At 39.0% G+C, this 22,935-nt stretch overlaps 1 protein-coding gene across 4 annotated transcripts in view; it reads right to left on the reverse strand.

Annotated features, from left to right (window-relative positions):
• Positions 1-22,935, reverse strand: part of NTNG1 (netrin G1) — a 309,923-nt gene that overhangs the window by 38,419 nt on the left and 248,569 nt on the right. For 2 of the 4 annotated variants that reach the window (XM_048220351.2, XM_048220352.2), the window contains exon 6: positions 6,333-6,467. The exons of 1 other annotated variant lie outside the window; for it this stretch is intronic. In XM_048220351.2, coding sequence (XP_048076308.1) covers positions 6,333-6,467 — 135 coding nt within the window. Of the gene's footprint in view, positions 1-6,332; positions 6,468-11,888; positions 12,057-22,935 lie in introns of all 4 variants that reach the window. One more of the 4 variants, XM_026484678.4, reaches the window with a different exon arrangement.

The following is a 22,935-nucleotide window of genomic DNA, read 5'->3' on the forward strand; positions in this document are numbered from 1 at the left end:
TTTATGAAAATCCCATCAAAGACAGAACTCTCCTACCTCACTGTCTGCTGCGTTAGAACGTGGTCTCCAAGGACTAGACTCCTGATGTGGGCTGCTCAGGGCAGAAGGACTGTAACTTCTTTTGGTCTTTGTTCAGCCTGAAATTGTGTTAGTTTCTTTGCTGCTCATGACATACAGCTGTCTAGAACTGAGCTTGAAGGCGAGCTGAGATTGCCACATCTTTGTCACCTGAACAACTGTGAACACAACTTCATACCATCCTGCATTTTTGCAATTTTTGGTTTTTTAGCCTTAATTTACAGCAGTGTCTAGCACATAGTAGGCACTAAATAAATGTTCATCAAAACCCCATTGGGAACTCTTGTATAGCTATGTTAGTTATTTTAGAAGTCTCCTATTTTCTCTAGGTAGCCTTTTGGGAAAAATTTGTGCTTTTATTTCTAAAAAGTCAGTGTGTGTGTGTTTAAAAGTATCTAAGATCTTACTTTTTTTCCCCTAAGGATATTTTGAATTTTTCTTAAGGTTTGAGACAATGTCCCTTAAAAGTTTTTATTAACATTCATTCTCTTATGCAATACTACCATCTCTGTACTACCCCAGAGTGGGGGTACTAGTTTCCTGACTCTTCCACTCTTTTGAGTGAAGAAATTCTTGTCAATGCAAGTCAACAATTAGCAGAACACATCTTTTAGCAAATATCTTGATATTTGAATTCCTTCATTTTGGAAGATTCCAGGGCATTTAGATTCTCTAATTTGGCTTTGAAAAATATGTTTATCTTTTAAATGGTTGTGTGGTCTGTAATACACTCTCACAATACCTTTTCTATAAGCTCTTTGGTCTTTACTGAAAAATATTTCACCGTTTCTATCTTCTAATTCACAATGCAAGTCTATACCTTCTTGACACATGGCACTCTTTTCTGATCTATTATATATTTCTTTTTTCTCTTGCATATCTTTATTTCTTTTTCTCTTGCATATCTTTCTTCCAAGCATGAGTTACATTCCATTTCTATGATACCTGCATATTTACGCTTGGCATTAAAACTTGCCATTCTCAATGATTATTGTAGTAGACAGTGTCAACTGTCTTCTTTCCAAAGATGTCTATATCCTAATCCTTGCAACCTGTTTTTTTTTTTTTTTTTTACATGGCAAAACGAACTTTATAGAGAGATTACATTAAGGACCTTGAGGTAGAGAGATTCTCCTGGATTATCTGTGTGCACCCAAGCTAATCATAAGAGTCCTTAAGAGTGGAGATCTTTTCCCAGCTGTGCTCAGAGAAAGATGTAATGTTGGAAGAAAGGCACACAGAGATGGAAGGTTCCTGGCTTTGAAGGTAGAGGAAGGGGGCTATGAGCAAAGGAATACAGGTAGCTTCCAGAAGCTAGGAAGGGCAAGGAAACAGATTTTCCCCTAGAGCCTCCAGAAGGGTACACAGCTCTTCTGACAGCTTGATCTTAGCCCAGTGAGATCCTTGTTGGACTTCCAAATACAGAACTGTAAGAAACACATTCTTGTTTTGAGCCACTGTTCGCGGCAGTTTAGCAGCAGGAGAAAATGAATAGTTATTGTGCATTCTCTGGGAAGGAAAACATCTAAACCATAGAGTTTTGTTCCACAAACCTTTCCTTATTCTTCTCCTGAGAATAGCTGTTGTGTTTTTTTTTTTTAAAACTCTGTGGTTTGCTACATGTCCGGTTTTACAGTTTTATAAGGGTATTTTCACAATATTCAAACTTAATTAAAAATCTTCTTGATCAGACCATTGAGCCTTCTACTGAACACGTTTTTCTGTTCTCAGTAATGTATGTACTGATCCCTTCCAAGAACCCATATTCTAGGCCATGGTCCAGCAACTGAATCTCAGCCTTCCCCATGCTATGTATACTTAGTTCTTGGTTTCCTATATGCTCTGTTATCTTCCAAAATCATGACACTGAACTATGTCACCAAATCTTTTGACTTTAACCCAAATATTTAGACTATAAGCTCTTTTGAAAGCACCATTCATCTAAACTAGGTAAAAATGGGGGATAATTGGTAGCTTTAATATACATTTAATATATTTACAATACATCCTTACACATCCTCCAGGAAACCAACACACCTCCTCCTTAGCCTCACTGGTTCTAGCGCGGCTATTTCCATTCCATTTTCCAAACCAAAATATCAACAAACCTCCCCTATGTCCAATGTCCTTGGTGGTGGTGACAAGTTTGTCATTACTTCCCAATACATGCTAACCCTCTGTGTTTTATGTGAAACACGGAATGTGGCTTCCTTTTGGGAAGGTTTAGCTTTATTCTCTGGGATGTGGCTCATCCTTTTTCACTAATTTCAAAGGGGCACATAAAACCAAAACCAAAACCAAAACAAAACAAAACAAGGCTTCTTCTCCTCAGTGTCTCATTCTTCTATTAGTAACCTCAACACTAATTTTGATTCTGCTTGGTCTCCTTGAAATCTATTTTTTTTCTGCTTTCTTTCCTGGCTTGGGTGCACCCCATGCTGTCTAAAGACCATTCGTTCTGTTGGTCTTCAAGTGTTTCACCTTTTATGTTAGACAGACCAGCTTACGTTTATGGAGCATACAGCAGGTCACCCCCTGACTCAGAAGGTTCACTGATGAGCCTGGAGCTCTTCATTTCCCCCCGTGAAAGCCACACCATTGTTTTTGGGGTCAGCTTCACTTCGATCTCTTAAATCAGCCTTGCCTATGATCAAGGGCTTTTTTTTTAAAGAAGTTTCTAGGTCAACAATTTGGAATTTTGGTAGTGGTGACTCTTGCTGCATGTTCTGTGCTATTATTGTACAATAACTTTTAAACACGGATTTTGCTAGCATTTTGACACATCAACATGTGTTTGGAATTAAATAATTGAGTGCTTACTATGTACCATGAGGTTCACATTCATTATTTTCCTTGAATCTTCATGATTACTATATGTGTCATGTCCTAGTATTACCCCCATTTTAAGATAAAAAAACAAAACAGAACTGGGCTTAGAGAGTCTAAGTGATTTCCTCTAAGTCTTGCAGGTAGTAAGAGGTGGAGATGCAATTCAAGCCCAGGGCCAGTGTGTGTCTTCTTACTACAACTCATGGCTCACTGCCAGCACCATTGCCAGCTCCATCTACCACTGCTTTCTTCTTGGCATTGGTTTCTTGTTGTCAGGTTAATCACTGCCACTGATAATGAGGTTAACCCAAGGATGCATTCAGCTCAGTAGAAGTGTGTGGAGGCGGGTGGTGGAGGGAAGAGAGAAAGAGAGATTTGACGTTAAGGGTATTTTTTTTTTGGAAGGGCATTCTTGAGGGTGTTCATGTGTGTGCAGACATGGGAATGATATGAAAAATATTTGTCAACCTGTGATCATCAACTAATGAGAATGAGTATCTGTTATAACACTGGCACTGGAGGCACCCTACTATGGCCGGTGTTACCCCATTAGTTGGTGGATCTTAGGGGTGGTCTGAGAGATCCCAGGGGAAGGCACTTAGGGTTCCTCAGGCTGTAGCCATTTATCAACTGACAGCAGAATTTCTATATTCTTGCATAACATATCAGCCCTATATGGGTGGATCTGAGGGAAGGAAAAAAGATTTTAGAGTGAGATCAATCTACTGCATACTCAAAGGTATATTGGAAATATGTTAAATTGATATAACAAATCTAGTCTCATCCTGTTCCAGTCCTTCCTTTACAGGGCAGCCAGAATAATCTTTCTAAAACTCTGACCATTTCATTCCTCTGTCTAAAACTGTATGATGGACCCCATGTCTGTCTCCTCCTTGATGAGAAGAAATTCCTAAGCTTGGTGTTCATGAAACCATGTGATCTGGTCTCTGGTTGCCTTCTGAACATCTTCCCTCCCTCCCAACACACACACACACACACACACACACACACACACACACACACACCTTATCCTCCCATCATACAAAAACGATTTGATATTTCTGGAACACAGCGTGTCAGCTCATGTACTTTTGCTCAAGAAGTTCCATCCTGGACAGCGCCTACTAATCCTTCAGTACTGAACCGAACATCGCTTCTCTGGGAAGCCTCACTTCCACCTGGGCTTCCCTAAAAGCACATACATAGCTCTTCCTTAGTTCAGACTACTTTCTGTCAAAACTGTTGGTGTGTCTGTCAGCCTCTCACCTCAGATTGTGAACTCCATGCCCATATGTCCACAGCAGCTATCTTTCTTCATCCTTGTAGCCTCTACGGTTAGCTCAATGCCTAATTCATGGTAGGTACTCACGAAATACTCAAGAGGGTAAAGCATTTACTTCCATAATCTCACTGATCCATTCACACCAAGGATGTGAGGTGCTGGAGCTGAGGTACAGAGGGTTTTGTATATCTCACAGCCCTTATGTGGAGGACCACGTGCAATCCAGTCTTCCAATTCCAGAAGGGAAATTTGGTGACATTGTACATTTTTATAATACTCCAATAACTAATACAGAAAAATCAAGTTGGGACCTTTTTGGGATACACCTCCCCTAAGGCTGGATTGGCTTCCCTCTCTAACGTCTTTCCCTGATTACACCTACTCATTATGTCCTGCTGCATCAGGAAGTTTACACGAGCCTTTCTTTTTGAGAAGAGTGTCTTAATTGCAAAGTCTCCTTACAACGTGTGCCTTGAGTCTTGGGCTGGTTTGGGTCCTTTCTCTGTCTGTTCCTCCTTCTTTCCTCTTGACTTTTGGCTTTCTCTGGGCCTCCACATCCAGATGTTCCAGGACCAATGACTGTCCTTTGAATTCTGCCTCCTCACATGGTCCTTGGGATCCACCAAGTCATCCATACCCCTACAGAGTTTTCTAGAAATCTACGTCAAGTAGGACTTTTAAACCATGACCTTATGCAGAGCTGTGCAGGTGTGCTGCCTGACTCTTTGTCTTTTAAAGTTCCTCTCCAGCATGGCTAGAGATGCTCACCTCCAGCCCCAAGGTCCCATCTTTATCTTGGAGTCCTCAATGCCAGATTTCTCAAACTATCACCACAGTTCTTTGCTACCCATGGCAAGAGTATGACAGTAAATTTCACTTTGGCTTAACATTATGCAGAAGCATAGCTTACAGATAACTATTAATTTCACAAGGAGCCGGTGAAATTTCCTGCATGGCCTTGGAATTGGCTTTAGACACTTCCTGCAGGCTGACATTGTTTTCAAGTGAAAAGTAAGCAAAGGAAGTTCTAGAGCTGTGCTGTCCAATATGGTAGACACATGTGGCTATTAGGCCTTGCAATATGGTCAGTCCTAACTGAGATGTTCTGGAAGTATAAAACACACACTTGATTTCAAGTACAGTACGAAAAAAATGTAAAATGTATCTTTAATAGTTTTGATGTTGATTATATGTTGAATGATACTATTTGAGATATTTAAAGGTTAAATGAAATAAGTTGTTAAAATCTATTTCTTCTATTTATCTTTACTTTTTAAATGTGGATAACAAGACACTGAAAATTCCATATGTGGCTTGCACAATTTGCTATTGGACTGCACTGCTCCAGAGGACTTGCCTGGTGGCCTTTTAATATTAGTAAGCTAAATGTGTACAGATAGACTAGAAAGTTAGTGCATAATGAAAAAGCAGAAAAGGTTATGAATGACAGAAGGAAGCTTCTGCTCAGATTTTTAAATTTCTGTTCCCTGAATACGCCAACATGCCACCTGCCTGACAAGCTTTTAAGAAGGTCTGATAATCCTCAGAGAAATGAGGCTGAACCAAATGGCATCTGTCTAAGGCTCGCTGCATGGTGCCTAACCTCAGAGGCTTAAAATCAATATTGATTTTTGTCATTTATTTTACCCTGGCATTTAAATATCCCTTAGATTTATTGCCTTCAGGTTTTTGGTTAAGATTCAGCGATGGGTGTGATAGCAGGGGTGGTAATAAGTTATGTAGATATCATTTAATTTATGAACTCTGGAGCTCTGGGGTAGTTTTCAGTTCGAGAAATATATTAACCACATACACATCACCCTTCATTTTGCGGTGAGAATTTCCAAGCCGGGTCCCTATTGTGCCACTTAATTTATGGTCTGGCCAGCTACCTGGATCTGAGCACAATATTTCAATATAAGTTGCTCCCACATTCAGAGGGGAAGAAGATGGGCTTCAAAGAAGCCAGCTGGACAGTGATGGATTGCTCTCTCTCCTCTACATAGGCTGGGGCCTTAAGTAGCTTTTAAAGCTTGTCAGTGGTTCGGGTCTTTTTCTGCTCTGAGAAGCTGCACGCACTGGCCTGGACAAGCGGAATCAGCCATGCTGGAGCAGGCAGAAGGCAGCTCCCAGAGTTACTTACGTTGACAGCCGGAGTGCCAGGAATTTCCCGGCAGACACTCATCACACTTAGGCCCTGTGGTTCCCGTCTTACACTCACAAAATCCTGAGCCATTACAACGATCATGGACTGAGCCCAAAGGGTTACAATAACACTCTGTAGAAACAAGACAACACACAGGCTGGAGACAAGTCTGCATGGCTTATAGGTCATAACACAGGAGCGTCACTTAAATGCATTGCTTACTTAAAGGGAGATATCCGCTAAGGAAATGCTTTGGCAAATATGGTGATTTCGGCCCCGTTTATTGATTTCCTCGGCCTTCCATGATGCCATTTTTATGATATGGGAGGAAATTAACTGAAAACTTGTGAGGAAATAAGACATCATGCTCTTCATGGCTAACAGATCATAATAGAGATTCCATTTGTTAGGGCATTTTTAGATGGTTTAATGAACACCACGGGAAGTTTGTATATCAAGTATAAATCAATATGCCATCAGTGTAAAATCTGTTTTAAATTATTCAAATAGGCTTATCTGTTACACTCAATATTTGAGAACTGCTGAACATTTTTAAAGTGCAATCTGAATGCACTTTGTTCATTCAAAGGCACTTTTCTTTATGATTTGGGAGAGCACTTTATTTTATATATCTATCTATTTATCTCCACACGCACTGTTCTGTGCGGAGCCTGTAGGTGTTGTTTAGATGCTAGGCACGTTGGTAGGGGTTTTATGCAGCCTGGATTAACAATCATGAAAGAGAAATAAAGTTTGAAATCCCAAGTAAATTTCAAGATAGGCATAATTTGAAACATACGTTTTTCATTATAATGTTTACTGGAAGGACAATACAACTTTGTCTAGTAAAAAGTACCTAGAATATGTTCTTGATGCCTCACACACTCTTAAACAGGATGTTTTTGCTTTGGAAGCTCTATTTTGCTGAAAGGCTGAACCTGAAATGGGAATTCCTTAGGTTTCCATTAATTTGAAAGGCAACAACAGCTAGTTTGCAGCTTTTGGAATTTGGGGGCCAAAGTTTCTTTCCTCATAACTCTACTGTATAATCTGGGCAAGCCTCTTTGTCACTCTGTTTCCTTTATATTAAAATGCCCCGTTAAGAGGTTTTCTTTTTAAAAACCAAATAAAATACCGACCGACCAACCAACCGAAGAAGAGAAGCCCTGAGAACTTCAGCTTATTAGCATCAAGGTTAGGGTTTTAGACTGGCGGCAGAGATTCAAGATTTAACGTTATAAAGAGGTCTGGAGGTTTGGCTCTGTTTTTGTCATTGGGATTAATTAGACAATTTCTTCAAAGAATAGAAGACCTTAGAATTATGACTTATTTCACGTTGATTTAGCTAAATTTTATATTCAACATTATTATGATACAAACATAAGACTAATAGTGACATATGCAGGTAAAAATAAAACTAAATAAACTAAAATGCTCCCTCCTTTCCTGCCTTGGTTTGTGCTTAATAATTAGAGTTTTATTTTAAGTGGGCATTTTTTATTTTAATGTGTGTATATATGGGAGTTGTTTTCTAAAATAGTCATCTTGTCGTGGCTTTAAAAATGTTGTGTGTACATTTATATTATAAGTATGTACCTATACTTACTCAACACTTACTTTGTTTCTTACTATTTAAAGCGTATTTAAGTTGACAATGAGTCACCAACACTTTGTAAACCAGGAAGTAGAGTTATAACTGGCCATCATGAATTCGCATGCTACTCTAGTCAATTAGCCCATAGCAATTTTATTAATATAAGGGTTTAGATGCAAAGAAAGCAAACAAATTTTTTTAAAAATGCAGAATGTCTACATCATAGGACATCCCAGTGGTTGTCATAGGAAAAGGTGACTAAGCTTAGTGTTATTCAAACAGAAATGAAAATAAATGACGAGGAGAGGTGTGGTCTACACACCATCTTATGTACAAATAAATTAGTTTTTAAAAAAGTATCATTTGTGATACCACGGTCAATGGTAGATATTGGTGATGGCCTTGGAGTATTATATTTTATTCCATGAAATTAGGAAGAATATGCAGGACTGTTAGTCTAAAAACAACATGAAATATTCTTGGAGGTTTGATTAAAAAGTTATACTACAATTGATTTATAGGTGTTAGAAGTTCTTGTCTGTAGAAGGTACTTCTGGTTACCTGATCTTGGGTTTCAGGGGGTATAAAAAAATACAGCCTAATCTGAGATATGTTTAGTAGTAACTGCTGAGCCCTGTGTCTCATTCTGATGTCAAGCTTGTTATCAGAGATTATTAGCAGTGATTACCCAAGGTCATGAACCACATATCCTCTAGCTTTCTGCTTAATGCTTGAGTTTATATGAAACAGAAGCATGCCAGGGTGTCATCTTCATGTAATTGCTGCGTCATACAGGGTAATTACATGCATCTTTGGAGACATGGCTGTGCTTGGAATTTGTATGAAAATGGGTAAGTTCACCAGTAGTCACAAAGCAGAGGTCACTGTGGCAACACGGAATAGTCTGCATTTTATATTTGTCATAATATAAAATGATGCAAATAGTTTATGACATCTATTTCAGTGCGGTATACATTTTGTCAAAGATAGGGCCTCTTCCCTTATAACCAGGCTGGTGGATTTCACTGTCATTTGTTAAAGAAATGGCAAAGTGCCTTTCTCTTCCTCAGAATTAGAGAAGACTTAGATGAAGTTCAAATTTTCCCAGATTGGTGCTTAATTCTGTGAAAGTAAATTAGGTAAATACCCATTCATTTTCATTTGTGCTTTCTATACAAAAAGGCATTAAATTCTCAATTACTTGTGGTGTATGCTCTTAAATTTAATTCTCAGCCCTGCCTCAAGCCTTTTGGGGAGCTGAACTGTGGAAAAGAGTGAACTGGCTCATGCTTTTCCATAGGGCAAGCCTTGGCAATAGGGAACCACAGGCTACCAATGGCCCTCAGAGAGCAAACGCCAGCCTTAGCCTGGTGGGTAGGCAGCCCTGGTACCTCTACCCTTGACCCTTCAAGTGGGAAAAACAGAATCCATAGCTCTTTTAGGAAATTGTTATGGATTCATTGTATGCATATATAGACTCAAGACAAAAGATAGACTGTAGCATATACCAGCTAGCTACATTTTCCAATTCATTCTTTACAAACAATTTTACCCCTTAGGAAAAGGGCAGCAATTTAAGGAATTCTGGTATGTGGGGGAATATTATAGCTAATTTTAATGGTACCTAAAAATTTTCATCTTTGGGTTTACCAATTTACTTGGTTTGAAGAGTATAAAATACTGAATAGAAACATGTTTGCCTCAATAAAATAAAATTCTCCAAAGAGTTATAATTTTAACTAACAAACTTTCTAGAAATGGAGAAAACAACTGCTTTTGATTTTTTAAGTAGGAAAAATGTATATTAGGCTTTCCATATTTCATCTCTAGTTCATGGTATTTAAAAGACAAAAGCTAAACAGGCTGTCTTCCTGCCTGGAGATAATCAAACATAGATTTGCAACAGAACTTTACCTCTTAAAATTGAATAGGAAGTGCAGATTTTATAGTTCATAAGATTAGTTTAGGACTAGAAAAAGGCCAAAGTTCCTAAGAATAGAATATTCTGAGTAAAACATTGGGATATTATTGTTACCTGTTAGATATTATATGGAATAAAATATTTTCTTTGAGGGCTTTTTCTTTATTCATTAAAAATAATATGAAATTAACACTGTAAAATATTTTAATCTTAGGTAATTTACATAAAAGATTTTTATTTCTATGTTCCTATTTATTTTACCTTTTCTCTGGTTTCCATATTTATAGTATGACATTTATATATTTTTACAAATGACATTCAGTGAATGTAACTGCATTCAAAATTCTGACAGCTACATGTCTTTTGGGTTATTAATAACCTCAAATCTTTGTAACCCCAATAGTTATAAAGGCAATTGCACTTCTGTTCGCAAGCTCATAGCGGAATTGCTACTGTCATCCAAAAAGCATACCGTAAGTAGAAGTCTGACAAGCTTAGTTTTGCTAATTATGTCAGGATAGTTGGGAGAAGGTGTTCAAGCTTTGAAGTCAGGAAACTAACTCTTTGTGAAAGCTGTACGATTTGGGTCAATTTGCCTTACTTTTCTCTACTAGAAAATAGAAGACATTATCAGTGGAATACTTACCCCCACAGTTTTGTTAATGAGGATTAAGTAGAAAAAACATATTTGCAAGTCAGTTCACAGTTTACCAAGTGTTACCTGGGCATCCCGGAGGACCCCAGTTGGACCAGGAGTTCTTAAATGACTTACCTAAGGCACACAGCTATTAAATATCAAACTGGGACTTGAACCCAGCTCTCCGGCCTCTAAGTCCAGTGATTTCTCCACTAATTCCCAAATAATAAATAAGGAGGCACTTTGAAAAATAGAACATACTGTAGATATAAACAGTATTATGTAAACTTGGTCTAACTGATTTCAAAACAACTTGTACAGCTTGCTTATGTGATCCTGGGCAAGTAGCTATATGACCTTGACAATCCAATCAGAAAACAATGATCCCAGAATTGCAGTTTAATTAGATTTCTTTTTTGATCAAAAGACCTCCTGCCATTTTTCAGCATGTGTTTTCTATTTAAATTAGTCTCTATGTGCAAAATTCTACTTTTAAAATTCGTTGCCTATGTAGTTACCTACTGGTGAGGTAACAGATATGCATGTAGCCTTGACCATTTCAAACATATGCACTTCTTCAAAGTAAATTGTGAAGTGAAATTCCATTTATTGTTTCTTATTTTTCCATCAGCTCCCTTTCTTAAAGATGGGTTCCACTATGCAAAAGGTAGGAGAAAGTTTTTTGGGAGGTTCTCTCCAGTTGACCTGAGCAGTGGTCATGGTGGGTGGGGGAGAGTGCTTGAGAGAACCCTGTGAACCCAGTTTTCCAGAGCTTATTTACCTTGGAAGCTGAGAGAATTAATTGCCTAGAATAGCTTTGAGAAATTGTTTCTCCTTTTGGGGGCTATAAGAAAATTAAATAACTGGAATTTCATTACTATGGATGGAAAAGTCAGGCAAACTTCTATATTACCAATTGCTAATGGCTTTCAATTCCAAATGGTGATATTTTTAATTAATCGATATTTGTTGGTTACCAATTACATACAAGAGTTTATCCTAATTTCTCACACCTATAATTAAACCCCATATAGTGAGTTTCCATTTTAAAAGCTAAATGTACAACTTAAGACTTTAAGATTATTTGATATTACCAGGTTTTAAGATTTCATGCAAAAAAAAAAAAAAAAAGGAAGAAAGAATAATAGAAAGAAAATTTTTCATCTTCTAAACATGATTTTCAGCTAATCATCTTTAAAGCAACAATCACATAAGGATTCAGAATATATCCCCCAATTCATCCAGCACAAGAGAATTTCAAGTCTACCACAAGGGTGTTTTCTCCATTGAGAAAGTTCATTCTGGCTCAGCCGTGGTGCAAATCAACAGCCTCTTCACCTTAAATAGCTCCCCATAGCTCGAAAGGCGCAGAACAATAGCTGAAATTATAATGGAACTGACCTATGCACACATTCTCATCGTCCAGCTGTGCAGAAGCATTTCTGAAGTAGCCCAGCCTGCATAACTCACAGTGCTGCCCTCTAGTGTTGTGTTTACAGCTCACGCAAATGACTGTATTGAGCAGATCGATATAACTGCATCGATTGGAGTGGCCGAAGCATTCACAATCTTGCAAGGAAGAACAGAAATGTATACAGAGTGTATACAGTAGCAGAGTAACAGCACACTACATGCTTGGATAAAATGAGGAGTGGAGAAAAGATGGCGGGATGGCATTACATCTATGTGATGGAACATGACACATGGTGACCACAGGTGGTTGTGACTGGCATGAAAGTAGCATCTGTTTCAAGCAGGATAGAAAGGTTGGACATTCAGAACATGACTGGAGAGTGTTAATTCTTGGCATACAGTATGAATAGAAGCATTTGCAGGTGTACACCTTTTAAAATTTGGGAAGGCTCGGTTGCCATTGATGCAAAAGTCTAATTTTTGTGTATTGAGAACGTTACTGTCTTTGTGCCACTTCCCCCATTTTTTCTTCATATTTGCACTCTTAAAAAGAGGGAGGGAAGTATGTGAGCATCGAGGGCCTGAGCCTGCCACTACCCATGACTCCATTGTTTAGAGTCTCATTATCATTTATGCAAGACAGTAACTTAGTCAGGGTTTCCCAGAAATGGTGGCAAATTTCATAGGGATCTAGCCACTAACAAATTTTCTTTTTTTGTTTTTTCCAAATGCTAAGAGGGAAGACAGCTTTTGTAAGCCTTTAATCAGGCCAAATCTGATGTTGGTTTATCTGTGAGAGAAAATATAAAAAGCAGGGAGATGATTTGTATGGGAAAAGTGCTCTTAAAATTTCCTTTTCACCCAAGTTTCAAGCGAAGTCCACTACAAAAGAAGGATTAGGCAGCTAATGATTGGGCAGTACCCTCAGATTTCCTTTTCTTTGTTTCCCCAGAATGCTGGAGATGCCTCTGAGGCTGGGGCATGATGGTGGGAAGAACTAGACAAGGAGACGGGGAAAGAGGAGGAGAGCAAGTGGGGAAGGGTGGAGAGTGACTAGATTTTCTCTCTGTTGCATCTCAGCGAAGCAAGACGTTGTTCATCTAATTCAACGTTTTTCAAAGAAGTGGCAAAGACAAAGCCTTTACCCGTGGCAATAATGACCAAATCAGACAGAAAAAAAAAAGTGGGAGGAGTAAGTAGGGGAAGCTAATATGTCTTCTCAAAATATGGGGGTAGGCCTAGCTGGCCATTTATGAGGAGGGTCAACCATGATACTGTAAACCTTGTTTATCTAATCTAAAAGTACTCCTCTTATTAATGTCTGGCTTTTATTTTACTTCACTAGGAAGCCAAACACAGCCACTATTTGAGCCCATTCATTCATTCATTCATTCATTCAATAAATATTTTATTGAGTTGATCTACCATGTGCCAGGCACTATGCAAATCGCTGAGTTACTCTTTTGGCCTAGATAGATTTTGAAAGTAGTGCATTTGATGAGCAGAGTAAAAATGAATAGGCACTGTCAAAATGAATAAGGAAGAATAAGGAAGAGTGACTAGAATTTTTTTTTTTTTAACATGCTGCTACTCATCAGAATGGTGTGGGTTCATTTAGTGGAGAGCGGAGGTCAAGGTCCTGAGAGGATAAAATCAAATTTGGATAGAAGCAGAGAAGGACACTGGAAACTGTAAAGAGTAGAAGATACCAGGAATAGGGCCAGCACCTTGGGGACACTAGATGCTTAAAGAGAAGCAAGAAGAGGGAGGCTCCTGAAAGCAAGCCACTTCCTTTAGGAGAGGCTAGTTTTGTCCTGTGGCTAAGTGTGCTGGGGGTTGGGGTTGGGAGGAAGCAGAGAGAGAAGGAGAACAGAGTGGGAAGGGGGCCTTGGGACTTGGATGTGGGAGATGGGGTAAGAACATACCTGCATAAATGCAGTAGTTAAGGCATTCCACATTATTAATAATAAAATAATAACAACAAAAATGATACAATTACAGATCACCAAATTAAATTTTCTTGGAAAACAAGCATTTCCCTCCAATACAGTATATCTCCCCGAGTTACACGTTGTTTATGCTGACATTTCTGACTTGCCAGGAAACCTAAAAAGCCTCTAAAACCTTCCTTGGTTGAGGATTTGAAATGGGGAGAAGCTTTCTAGAGGTTGCAGGAAGGAGACCCAATTCACAAATCGAATTGCTTCTCAGGACTTCTCCAGAGCTGTCTGGAATTGTTGAGGTGTGGGCACCAACAGCCCTGTCCTTTGGCTCTCCCTCTCCAAGGAAGAGGTTCCTTGGTGGTTGTGGTTCTTCACATTCACCACCCCAGACTGGCCCTTGGTGCACCTACTATAATTTATCTAGCTTTTTTCAGAGGCATCTTTTATGTGCATAAATTGATCCTAGGAACTTTTTGAAACTACACAGAGGTCCTTGTCAAAAAGCTTGTTTTGTGGGCAAGATAAACACATGCTTAGAATAACTAGGAAACAAAGGAGCATGTGCTTAAGAAAACCAAACAGAGACACAGAGTGATCTAAGGAAAAATTCATTTAACTTGAAGGGAATTAGGAAAAACTAACTTAACACTGAGTCTTCTGTGAGGGTACATAGGGTTTACTAGGAAAAAAAGGGGGGTGTGTGGGGGATGAGCATTTCAGGTGAAAGGGGAATAGAGTGTGCAAAGGTATGAAGTTGGGGTAAGTGGAGAGAATAAGGCTGGAGAAGTTTCATAATGTAGTTCCTTTGTGGGTGTTTGAAGGGTTCGGTAAGATCTGCCCAGTGGCCAGAGCTAGACGCTGAGCTACGTCTGACAGTTTTATCCAAGAAAGAAAACATATCTGTAGATATCCAAGGTCAACACTTTCCAGACCCAGCCCATGAATCTCCACGGACACGTCAAATGTCACACTACCATCCATTATTCTTTGAGCTCAGTGGATAGTAGACATCTTCGTGATAACATTATTTGTTTCTGGGTCTTATGTGAGAACAGATTTATTAATTTCAATAGGAAAAGATAACTAATATAAGTTGTATAAATAATTATATATAGAACCATTCCAGCTAAATACCCACTATTAATAAATTTATTTTAGAAGATAAGTGGATATCCAAATGTCTTATAATCTAGGAAATGGGGTACCAGTGTGATTCTCTTAAGACTTCTAAGACTCTTCTGAGACTTCAATAAAGCTGTCTTCTCTGGTCATGATATATTTGAGAATGTAAAATGAGAAAAAGATCTTTGAAAAACATGAGAGCACTGTATAAATGCAAGGCATCTCAAATGTAATTATTAGGCTGCTGTATTATTTTTCAGTATTCTGTTAATCTACCACTCTTTAGGAACTGGTCTTTCCATGTAGGCACAGAATCCTTCACTGATCATTAATGATGTGGTCTGAGCTACATTATCATATTAAGGCCCTGCAGGGATGATACTAATGGTTCAATAATTCTTTGATCTTCCAATTCATTGACCGGCCATGTCCTCCCTTCCCTTCTTACAAAGTATAGAGTCCACGGTCCGTCCTTACAGTGACTTCCTTTCATACACTCTCATCTCCCTTCCCCCCACCAGTGCCCACGCCAGTCATAGTCTCCTGGGAAAACCTGATCCTGCTTAAATCCACCTCTCCGCCTCTCCATGCCTACACCCTAGCAGCTAAATGTGGCTGGAGTTTTTCTCCAACTCTTTTGAAACAAGTCTCATTTTAAGTTCATGACCATAAACCTCAAAGGGACCTTTAGAACTGCCAGGCAACCCTTCCTGAAACAGGGGGCTTCTGGGCCATGACTCTCTCTTGTTTCCCCTTCTTCCCTACTCGTTGATGTAGGAAAGATGTTACGGTTCAAAGCCTAAGGCCAGGAGAGAACTCTTGAGACATCTTCGGGTGCAAAAAGGTGGTTTTATTAAAGCATGGAGACAGGATTTGTGGGCAGAAGGGGCTGCACCAGGGTCATAAGGAGTGGCCCATTATATACTTTCAAGTTGGGAGGGGGTTAGGGATAGCTCAAGTCTCTAAGGAACTTTGGAAGCAAGGTTTCCAGGACCTTGAGGGGGCTAGCTATTGTTGGGAAAAGGTCATTTATTACCCTCTAATAAAACCTTAGTCATGAGACCCTTCAGATGTATATTGGTGGGCCATATGCTTGGGGGATGATTGTCAACATGTGTCTTGGGGGTTTAGAGATAAAGGAATTTTTATATGTCAAAGTAGACTTACAGGGTCCTGGATGTCAGGCTAGGATTGCCTTTTGCCCCTTAGCAAAGTGTCAATATCGAGGCAGCTGACTCCCTAGGGGAATGTCACTCTGCCTGTTTCAAGGACTTGTCAGTGGGCTGTAGAGAGTAAGAAATTTAATAATTTTTCTTCTGCTTTTGTTTCCCACATTACTCACCATTGTTTTCCCCTCTCTTTTCCTTTTTGTCCTTTCTCTTCAAATGTTTCAGGGCTTACTTCTTGGAACTCTTTGTTCTTTGGGCTCACCCTAGAGCCAGGGTTCTTTACCTAGACTTAGGACTTCACACACCATCTATATGCTGACCTTTCCAAAATAGTTATTTCAGCCTAGATTGACTTACCAGTCAGTGAGACTTCCTCCAGACTGACCTACTCAGCATTCTTAGTCTACACTTGGACATTTAATGGTTATCTCAACTTCAACATGCTCATAACTGAGCTCTTAGGTCACCTTCCCAAACCTGCTACTCCCGCAGGCAGCCCATCCTATCTCAGTAAATGGCAACTCTGTTCCTCCAATTTTTAGCTTAAAATTCCTGCAGTTGTTCTTGATATCTCTTTTTTTCCTCATCCTGGACAAACAATCAATCAGCAGATCCTGGCTATGCTTTTAAAATACATTCTAAATCTCACCACCTCTTACTATCTTATCTCTAGTTAAAGGCGTCTGGATTATTGCTTTGGTCCCAAAACTGCTCTCCTGGCTTCCATCCTAGTGATAGTTTCCTTTCCACACATCAGTCAGAGTGACTCTTTCAAAACTTTAATTGGGTCATGACATCCCTTTGCTCATAATCCTAATGGCTTCCTATGTCATTCAGAATACAAGACAGTTTAAATTCATTCATTCCCAATTGATCTGGCCCCTGGCCTCCCTGATGGCTCATTGCCATCACTCTCATCCTCACTGGCTGTACAAAGCTCCATGTTGCTCTGCAAACATGCCAGGGACTTCCCCAGGGCCTTTGCTCTTGTCGTTACCTCTGTGTGGAATACTTTTCCCCTGGACATCACTATGACTTGTTTCTTCACTCTGCTTTGAGGTTTCTGCTCAAAGAAAATTCTGTGACCACTCTATCAGAAATAACAGCCCCCAGCCCAAACATTCTAATCCCCAATTTCCTAACCCCATTTAATTTTATTTTTGTAGAATTTGTAGTATCTGAAAAGTATATTTCAAAAAATTTTCTCCCCAATACTCTGAGTATAAATACATGAGTGCAGACCATGCCTGTTTTGTCCACGGACGTAACCATGAAACTCAAACCATCTCCTGGCACATACTAAGCACTCAAAAAATGTTGTCAAATGAACATATCAATGAATCCGTGATGACCCTGAGGTGCCTTCCTTTGTGAAACAGAGGAAGACACAAGAGGCCAGTTATGTTTCAATTCATTCCTCCCTATATGAATGCCATAAGTCTGGCTATATCCCGTATATTAAAGAGTTTAGAAAAACAACAGCCACACAACAAGATATAACTGAGTTAGTGATTATTTTAGCTGAGGGTTGTCTCTATGTCAATGAAGATCAGTTTAAGCAGGAAAAAGGAGATTTGTAAAAACTGTTAGGGTTTTATATAGTTTTTCAATCTCAAATTACATCGTAGACAAGTTTTAATTGCTGTTGTGTAGACAAGCTCATGGGGTCCTCTAGAACACATTTCCGTGGCGTGGCATGCAAGCACTGGCAATGTCTATTTCCTGAGAACCACCCTCTATCAGGAAACACATGAAGCCGTCCTGCAGAGTCTACTGCAGTTTCTCAACCTCGGCACTATTTACATTTTGGGCCAAATAATTCTTTGTTTTTCTATATATTGGAGGATATTTAGAAGCATCCTTGGCCTCTGCCTACTAGATGCAGTAGCAACCCCCAAGCTGCGACAACCAAAAGTCCTCTGGGGAGGCAAAAAACCCCCTAGGACACGCACGACATCGTATAAAGCAGTTATGATTATATGGTACTCAGTAACTGACCAGTTAAGACCAATAAAAGCTAGGGATGTTTTAGAAGGAGAGTTCAAAGTTGGCTTTTCAGATCAGGAAAGATCCAACCCTCTTAGGTAAAGGTTCTTTCCGATTGCCACTGGCTGGGTGGAGGGCTGGGCAAGGAAGGGTTGCAGAAACAAGAGGTTGGAGAGAGAGTGTGAAAGAGGAAGAATGGCAGAAGAGGAAGGGTGAAATCTCCCCTTGGTGTCTTCTTTCTTACTGTTCCCTGTTGCCTCTAATCGCGTGTTGCATTGCCTACTTGTTGCAAGTAGGAGATCGAGTACTCAGAATGGCACAGGTAGTTTTTTTCTTTTTAGTCAAATGAGGAAAGCTGGTGAGAATTCATTTTAGTCCCTAAAAAAAAAAAAAAAAAGGAAAAGAAAAAAAGGGTTTGGGAAAAAGAGTTTAGCTAGAAAGTGAAGGAATGCAAACTTTTAAAAAGTATTTTCTCCTCACTACATTCACAGAGTCACCATGCCGCTGAGGGGCCTCCGCCAGGGGTGGCAGTGAGGTGGCTGTAGCATTTTGTTGGTCCTTTTCCCACCCCCACCCTGTCTTGCAACCTGATGTAGCTTTTGAAGCTCTTCCATGTACATCATTTGATGATGATATGGATTTTTTTTATAAATCATTAGGTGACTTCTTCCTGCCTCTGGAGATGTGTGCGAACCTCATTAGTGCTATGACCCCACGAAACTCGAGATCCAATGATGCAGGGTCAAATTCCAGGTCAAGAGGCCTCTTGTATTTCCAGTGTGCTTGACATGACATAAAAGAGACGGAATCTGTAAAAGTCCCTATTGCTTCCTCTTCTCCTCCACCTCCTTGGTTTCTTTGTGTAGATCTGCATTTTGGAGATAAAGATCTCTCTCCTGTGGCCTCAATGACTGCCTTCCGATGGGCACCAACAGGCTTGATACCCTAGGAACCTCTGGCTGTTCTGTTCCTCAAGAACTTCACCCCCCAATTTCAAATCCATTCACATTCCCCCCAAAAGGGCACCATCAGTGTTTGATATGTCAAAGCACATTGTGAGGAAAGCTTAAGACATGGTTTAAATACTGTCGGTTTCCCCTTTCCCATCTTCAGACCAGTTTCATCTTTTTCTCTATACACCACAGAAGGACTGGCACAACATTAATTAAAATCTGGAAAATGATTTGATTCTATTCAATAAGGAATAAAGAAGCTATTATGTCAATTTTCACCAAGTGCGTCAAACTAAATTCAATTTTGCTAATAAATATATTTCTTTGTAAGAGGTGTTTCATGAAAGAAAAAATAAAAAACATGACATAAGCCCAACAGTCAAGGGTGGAAAACAAGACACACCTGTCACATAGGACATTTAAAGGAAAATGGTAAAATAAAAACAGGAGTCTTCATGTTTCCTGAAAAATCTTCATTCTGTGAATGACAGATGCTAGCTGGAATGGGCTATTCATGAGTCACAGATGAGATACTGCTTGCTTTCATTTAAAGAAAGCAACATAACTATTATTTTCAGGTCATAATCAATGCTTTACCCGGTGCAGATCTGCACTGGTTATTTGTTCAAATTCATCCCGAACAATGGAAATGGAAATTACAAGGTATTTCATTTGTCACAAAGTCAAGTGGGCACAAAACATGGAACCTGCCATTCTGTTCTCATGAAAAGCATCCTTGAAACTCACTGTAAGTGAGTTTCCTTATTTTCAATGCAAATGAGCAACAATGTTAATACTCTAACATTCATGTTCTAAACAGGATCCTAAACTGTTTTAACGCTTATTCACACATTAATCTTTCAGAAAACAAATGTTGCAGCATTTTTAATTTACAGCAGTCAAATTTCTGAGTGAAGCTCTTTTTTCTCTTACAGATGACATTCTCAGTACTATTTGATGCATTGATTGGAATCAGTCAACATGCCTCACCAATCAGCTGATGGGTACACTTCACAGATATTCCAGATTCATACAGTGCAATGTTTCACAACACATAACACCATGAAATCACTGTATGAATCCAAGAATTCCTACCTCTCTTGTGGTTTGCAACTTGAACAGAAGAAACTGTTGACAAAGCTAATTTGGGAGCAACTGGATAGGTTTAAAAGAATGAACAGCACATTAGAAACAATAGTGAAACGTTCAAACTGTAATAACTTATCATCAACCCACTCGAAAAGTAGCCCTAAAGGAAGAGACTATCTGTATATGTTGTTTCTGGGAGATGGTTTCAATCACAAGGGAAGTCTTGTATTTGGCTGAAAATGGCTTAACGTTGTCAGTAATAAAGTTTAGAGGTTTTGTTTTCAAAGGCAAAAAGAATTACCATTTAAGTTAAGAATCCAGTTATGCAAGGATTATTCCAGTAACAATATGGATATTAGGATCCCCTATTGTCCCTCTCTTAAAACAGTAGTCATGGTGAGGTAATTTGCAATCTCATTGCCTCAATTCACCATGTCATTCTCTCTGTGTAGCCAAAAGCTCGTCTGCGTATAAGCCAGTTAGATCATTTTTGTTGAACTGATTAGACATCACAGAACAGAATCACTATGGTCAAGCACCCGGACCTCAGTCCCAGAGTCACCTTGAATCTGTCTACCTTTAAAAAATGTAGTCTTCTCAACATTTATTACCTTTGTGATGATATCAGTTTGCTAATGGCAGAGATTTCTCTCTAAGTTGCCTGCCATTTTTTTTCCAATTATTCATGATGAGTTGTTTGTGAAGATAGCAAGAGCAGGGTAGAGCCTGATGTTCTTTGCAGATGTTGACAAGATAAACTACGGCTGCACAGAACTGGCCTCTGCTAGAAAGTGCACCTTTAGCTAAAATTTCAAGTTTAAGCACTTTATTCAACTGCACTGCTTCTCCAATAAATTCATTTGAACTCATTATCCACATTCGAAAAATCTGCACCTGGTATTAGCTGGAGATTTCTGAAAGTTTTCAGTGCTGTGACACTGACAGAAAACATAGCAAAATAATTAAGTAGGTCTGTTTCAGGTTTTGAACAATGCATAATCTTGTTCATCTCAAAACTCACTGTGGAGAAGTGTTAAGTCTCCGATCCTGTCTTGTATAATTTGTTGAGCTATGAAATTCAATGGGAAATACTGAGTGACATTTCACTGAAAATGGTCTCATTGAACTTGCCAAGGAATAAAGCCACTAAACCTCCCTTGAATCCTCATAGAATTATACTAATAGGGGTGAGCTTGATCTGTATTTCTTCTTCCACATATGTATGCAGAAACTTGAAAAAATTCATTTGGAGCAGATGATTAAGATAATTCTATTTGCTACTAATATATGTATCTAGGACAGTCTCGATTTCATCACTCTGATCAAGGACTGAAAATGCAGCCCTTCCAATTTGACTCCCCAACAAATTGCTAATATATTTTGTTTTGCTTAGCAGCTATTTCCTGGTTCCTCCTTTTGCTCATTTCCTCCTCCATCTGTATTCATTAGAGTTTAAAAGGAACATCCTGTATGTAACGAAGAAAGGTGGAAGCCAAAAATGTGCCTTTTTTTTTTTGAGAAGAAAGAAGGCAAAAGAATACAATTTTCCGTTAAAATAAACTCCTATTTATACATGTCTGCGTATATCTATAGGCTAGACGTTAATGGGAATTTAACATTGCACTGCATCTTATGAATCTCATTGCCCAGTTTTTAGAAGTTCTATTTCTTCCTGTGTAGTCACACTGCTGTCAGTCTCTCTCTTTTATTTATTTACTTATTTTTGATGTTAGAAGCCAAAAAATAATTACCGCGCTAAGGACAGACAGAAAGCAGGCTGCCCTTAATGCTGCTATAAATAGTTGTTAATTCACAGAGGATTAAAAAGGGAAGCCAACAGAGAAAAATATACTGTGATGTGAAAGAGAGAGAAAGAGAGAAAGACAGAGATAGAGACAGAGAGAGAGAGAGAGAGAGAGAGAGCCAAATTTCTGCCAGTCAGTATGGAGCAACAGTAAAAGAAAACAGGTCTCGTAGGGGTTAAAATACTGCCTTTATGTACTCTCCCCCCCCACACTTCAATACAACTGATGTGCCAGTCAGGTGAGTTAAGAAGAGCAAAAGGGAGACAGTGGAAGGATGCCTGTACCAACTTACAAGTTTTTAAGACTCATTATTTGTATTCCAAACTGTGATGGCAACAAAACTCTAGGCTTCTCTAGGGACTGACCGACATCCGACCTAAATTTGATAAAGTGCTTATAACTTCTTTGCCATCTAATTTTTTCCTATGTCTTTCGCTATATTTCTAGGATGTTCCTCATATTAGAAATAACATCTGAATCATGATTCTTTCAAAGACATGGCATTCATGATAATGTTCTCATTTAGTGCTAAAAAATAGTATATGGGATTTTCCCCCTGAACATGTGGGATTTTATATCAGTAGGAATTTTACATATGCTCCTACCTTGTTTTGGGTTAGAAACCTCAAGGGAAGAAATATTCGGCCATATCCTATTAAACTTTGGAGGATCTGCATGCATCAGGAAAAATCAGGGTATGTTATTTTCAGCTATAATGTCATTTGGTCTAAACAGAAAATTATATGGACAAAGACACAAACCACACATCTGCTCTTTAACTTGGTTGTGGATGCACTTAACAAAACATGACTCCCGCACCAAACAAGAGCAAGCAATTGATGATTCCCAAAACATTGAATGGACATTAAATATATAGCCCCTTTGCTAACAAAGCTATATACATTTACTTTTGCAATAAACTAGAGTGTTCTTACAAATAACCAAATAGGGACTTCAGCATTTCAAAC

Source organism: Ursus arctos, unplaced genomic scaffold, assembly GCF_023065955.2.
Source record: "Ursus arctos isolate Adak ecotype North America unplaced genomic scaffold, UrsArc2.0 scaffold_12, whole genome shotgun sequence".
Classification (NCBI taxonomy): Eukaryota; Metazoa; Chordata; class Mammalia; order Carnivora; family Ursidae; genus Ursus; species Ursus arctos.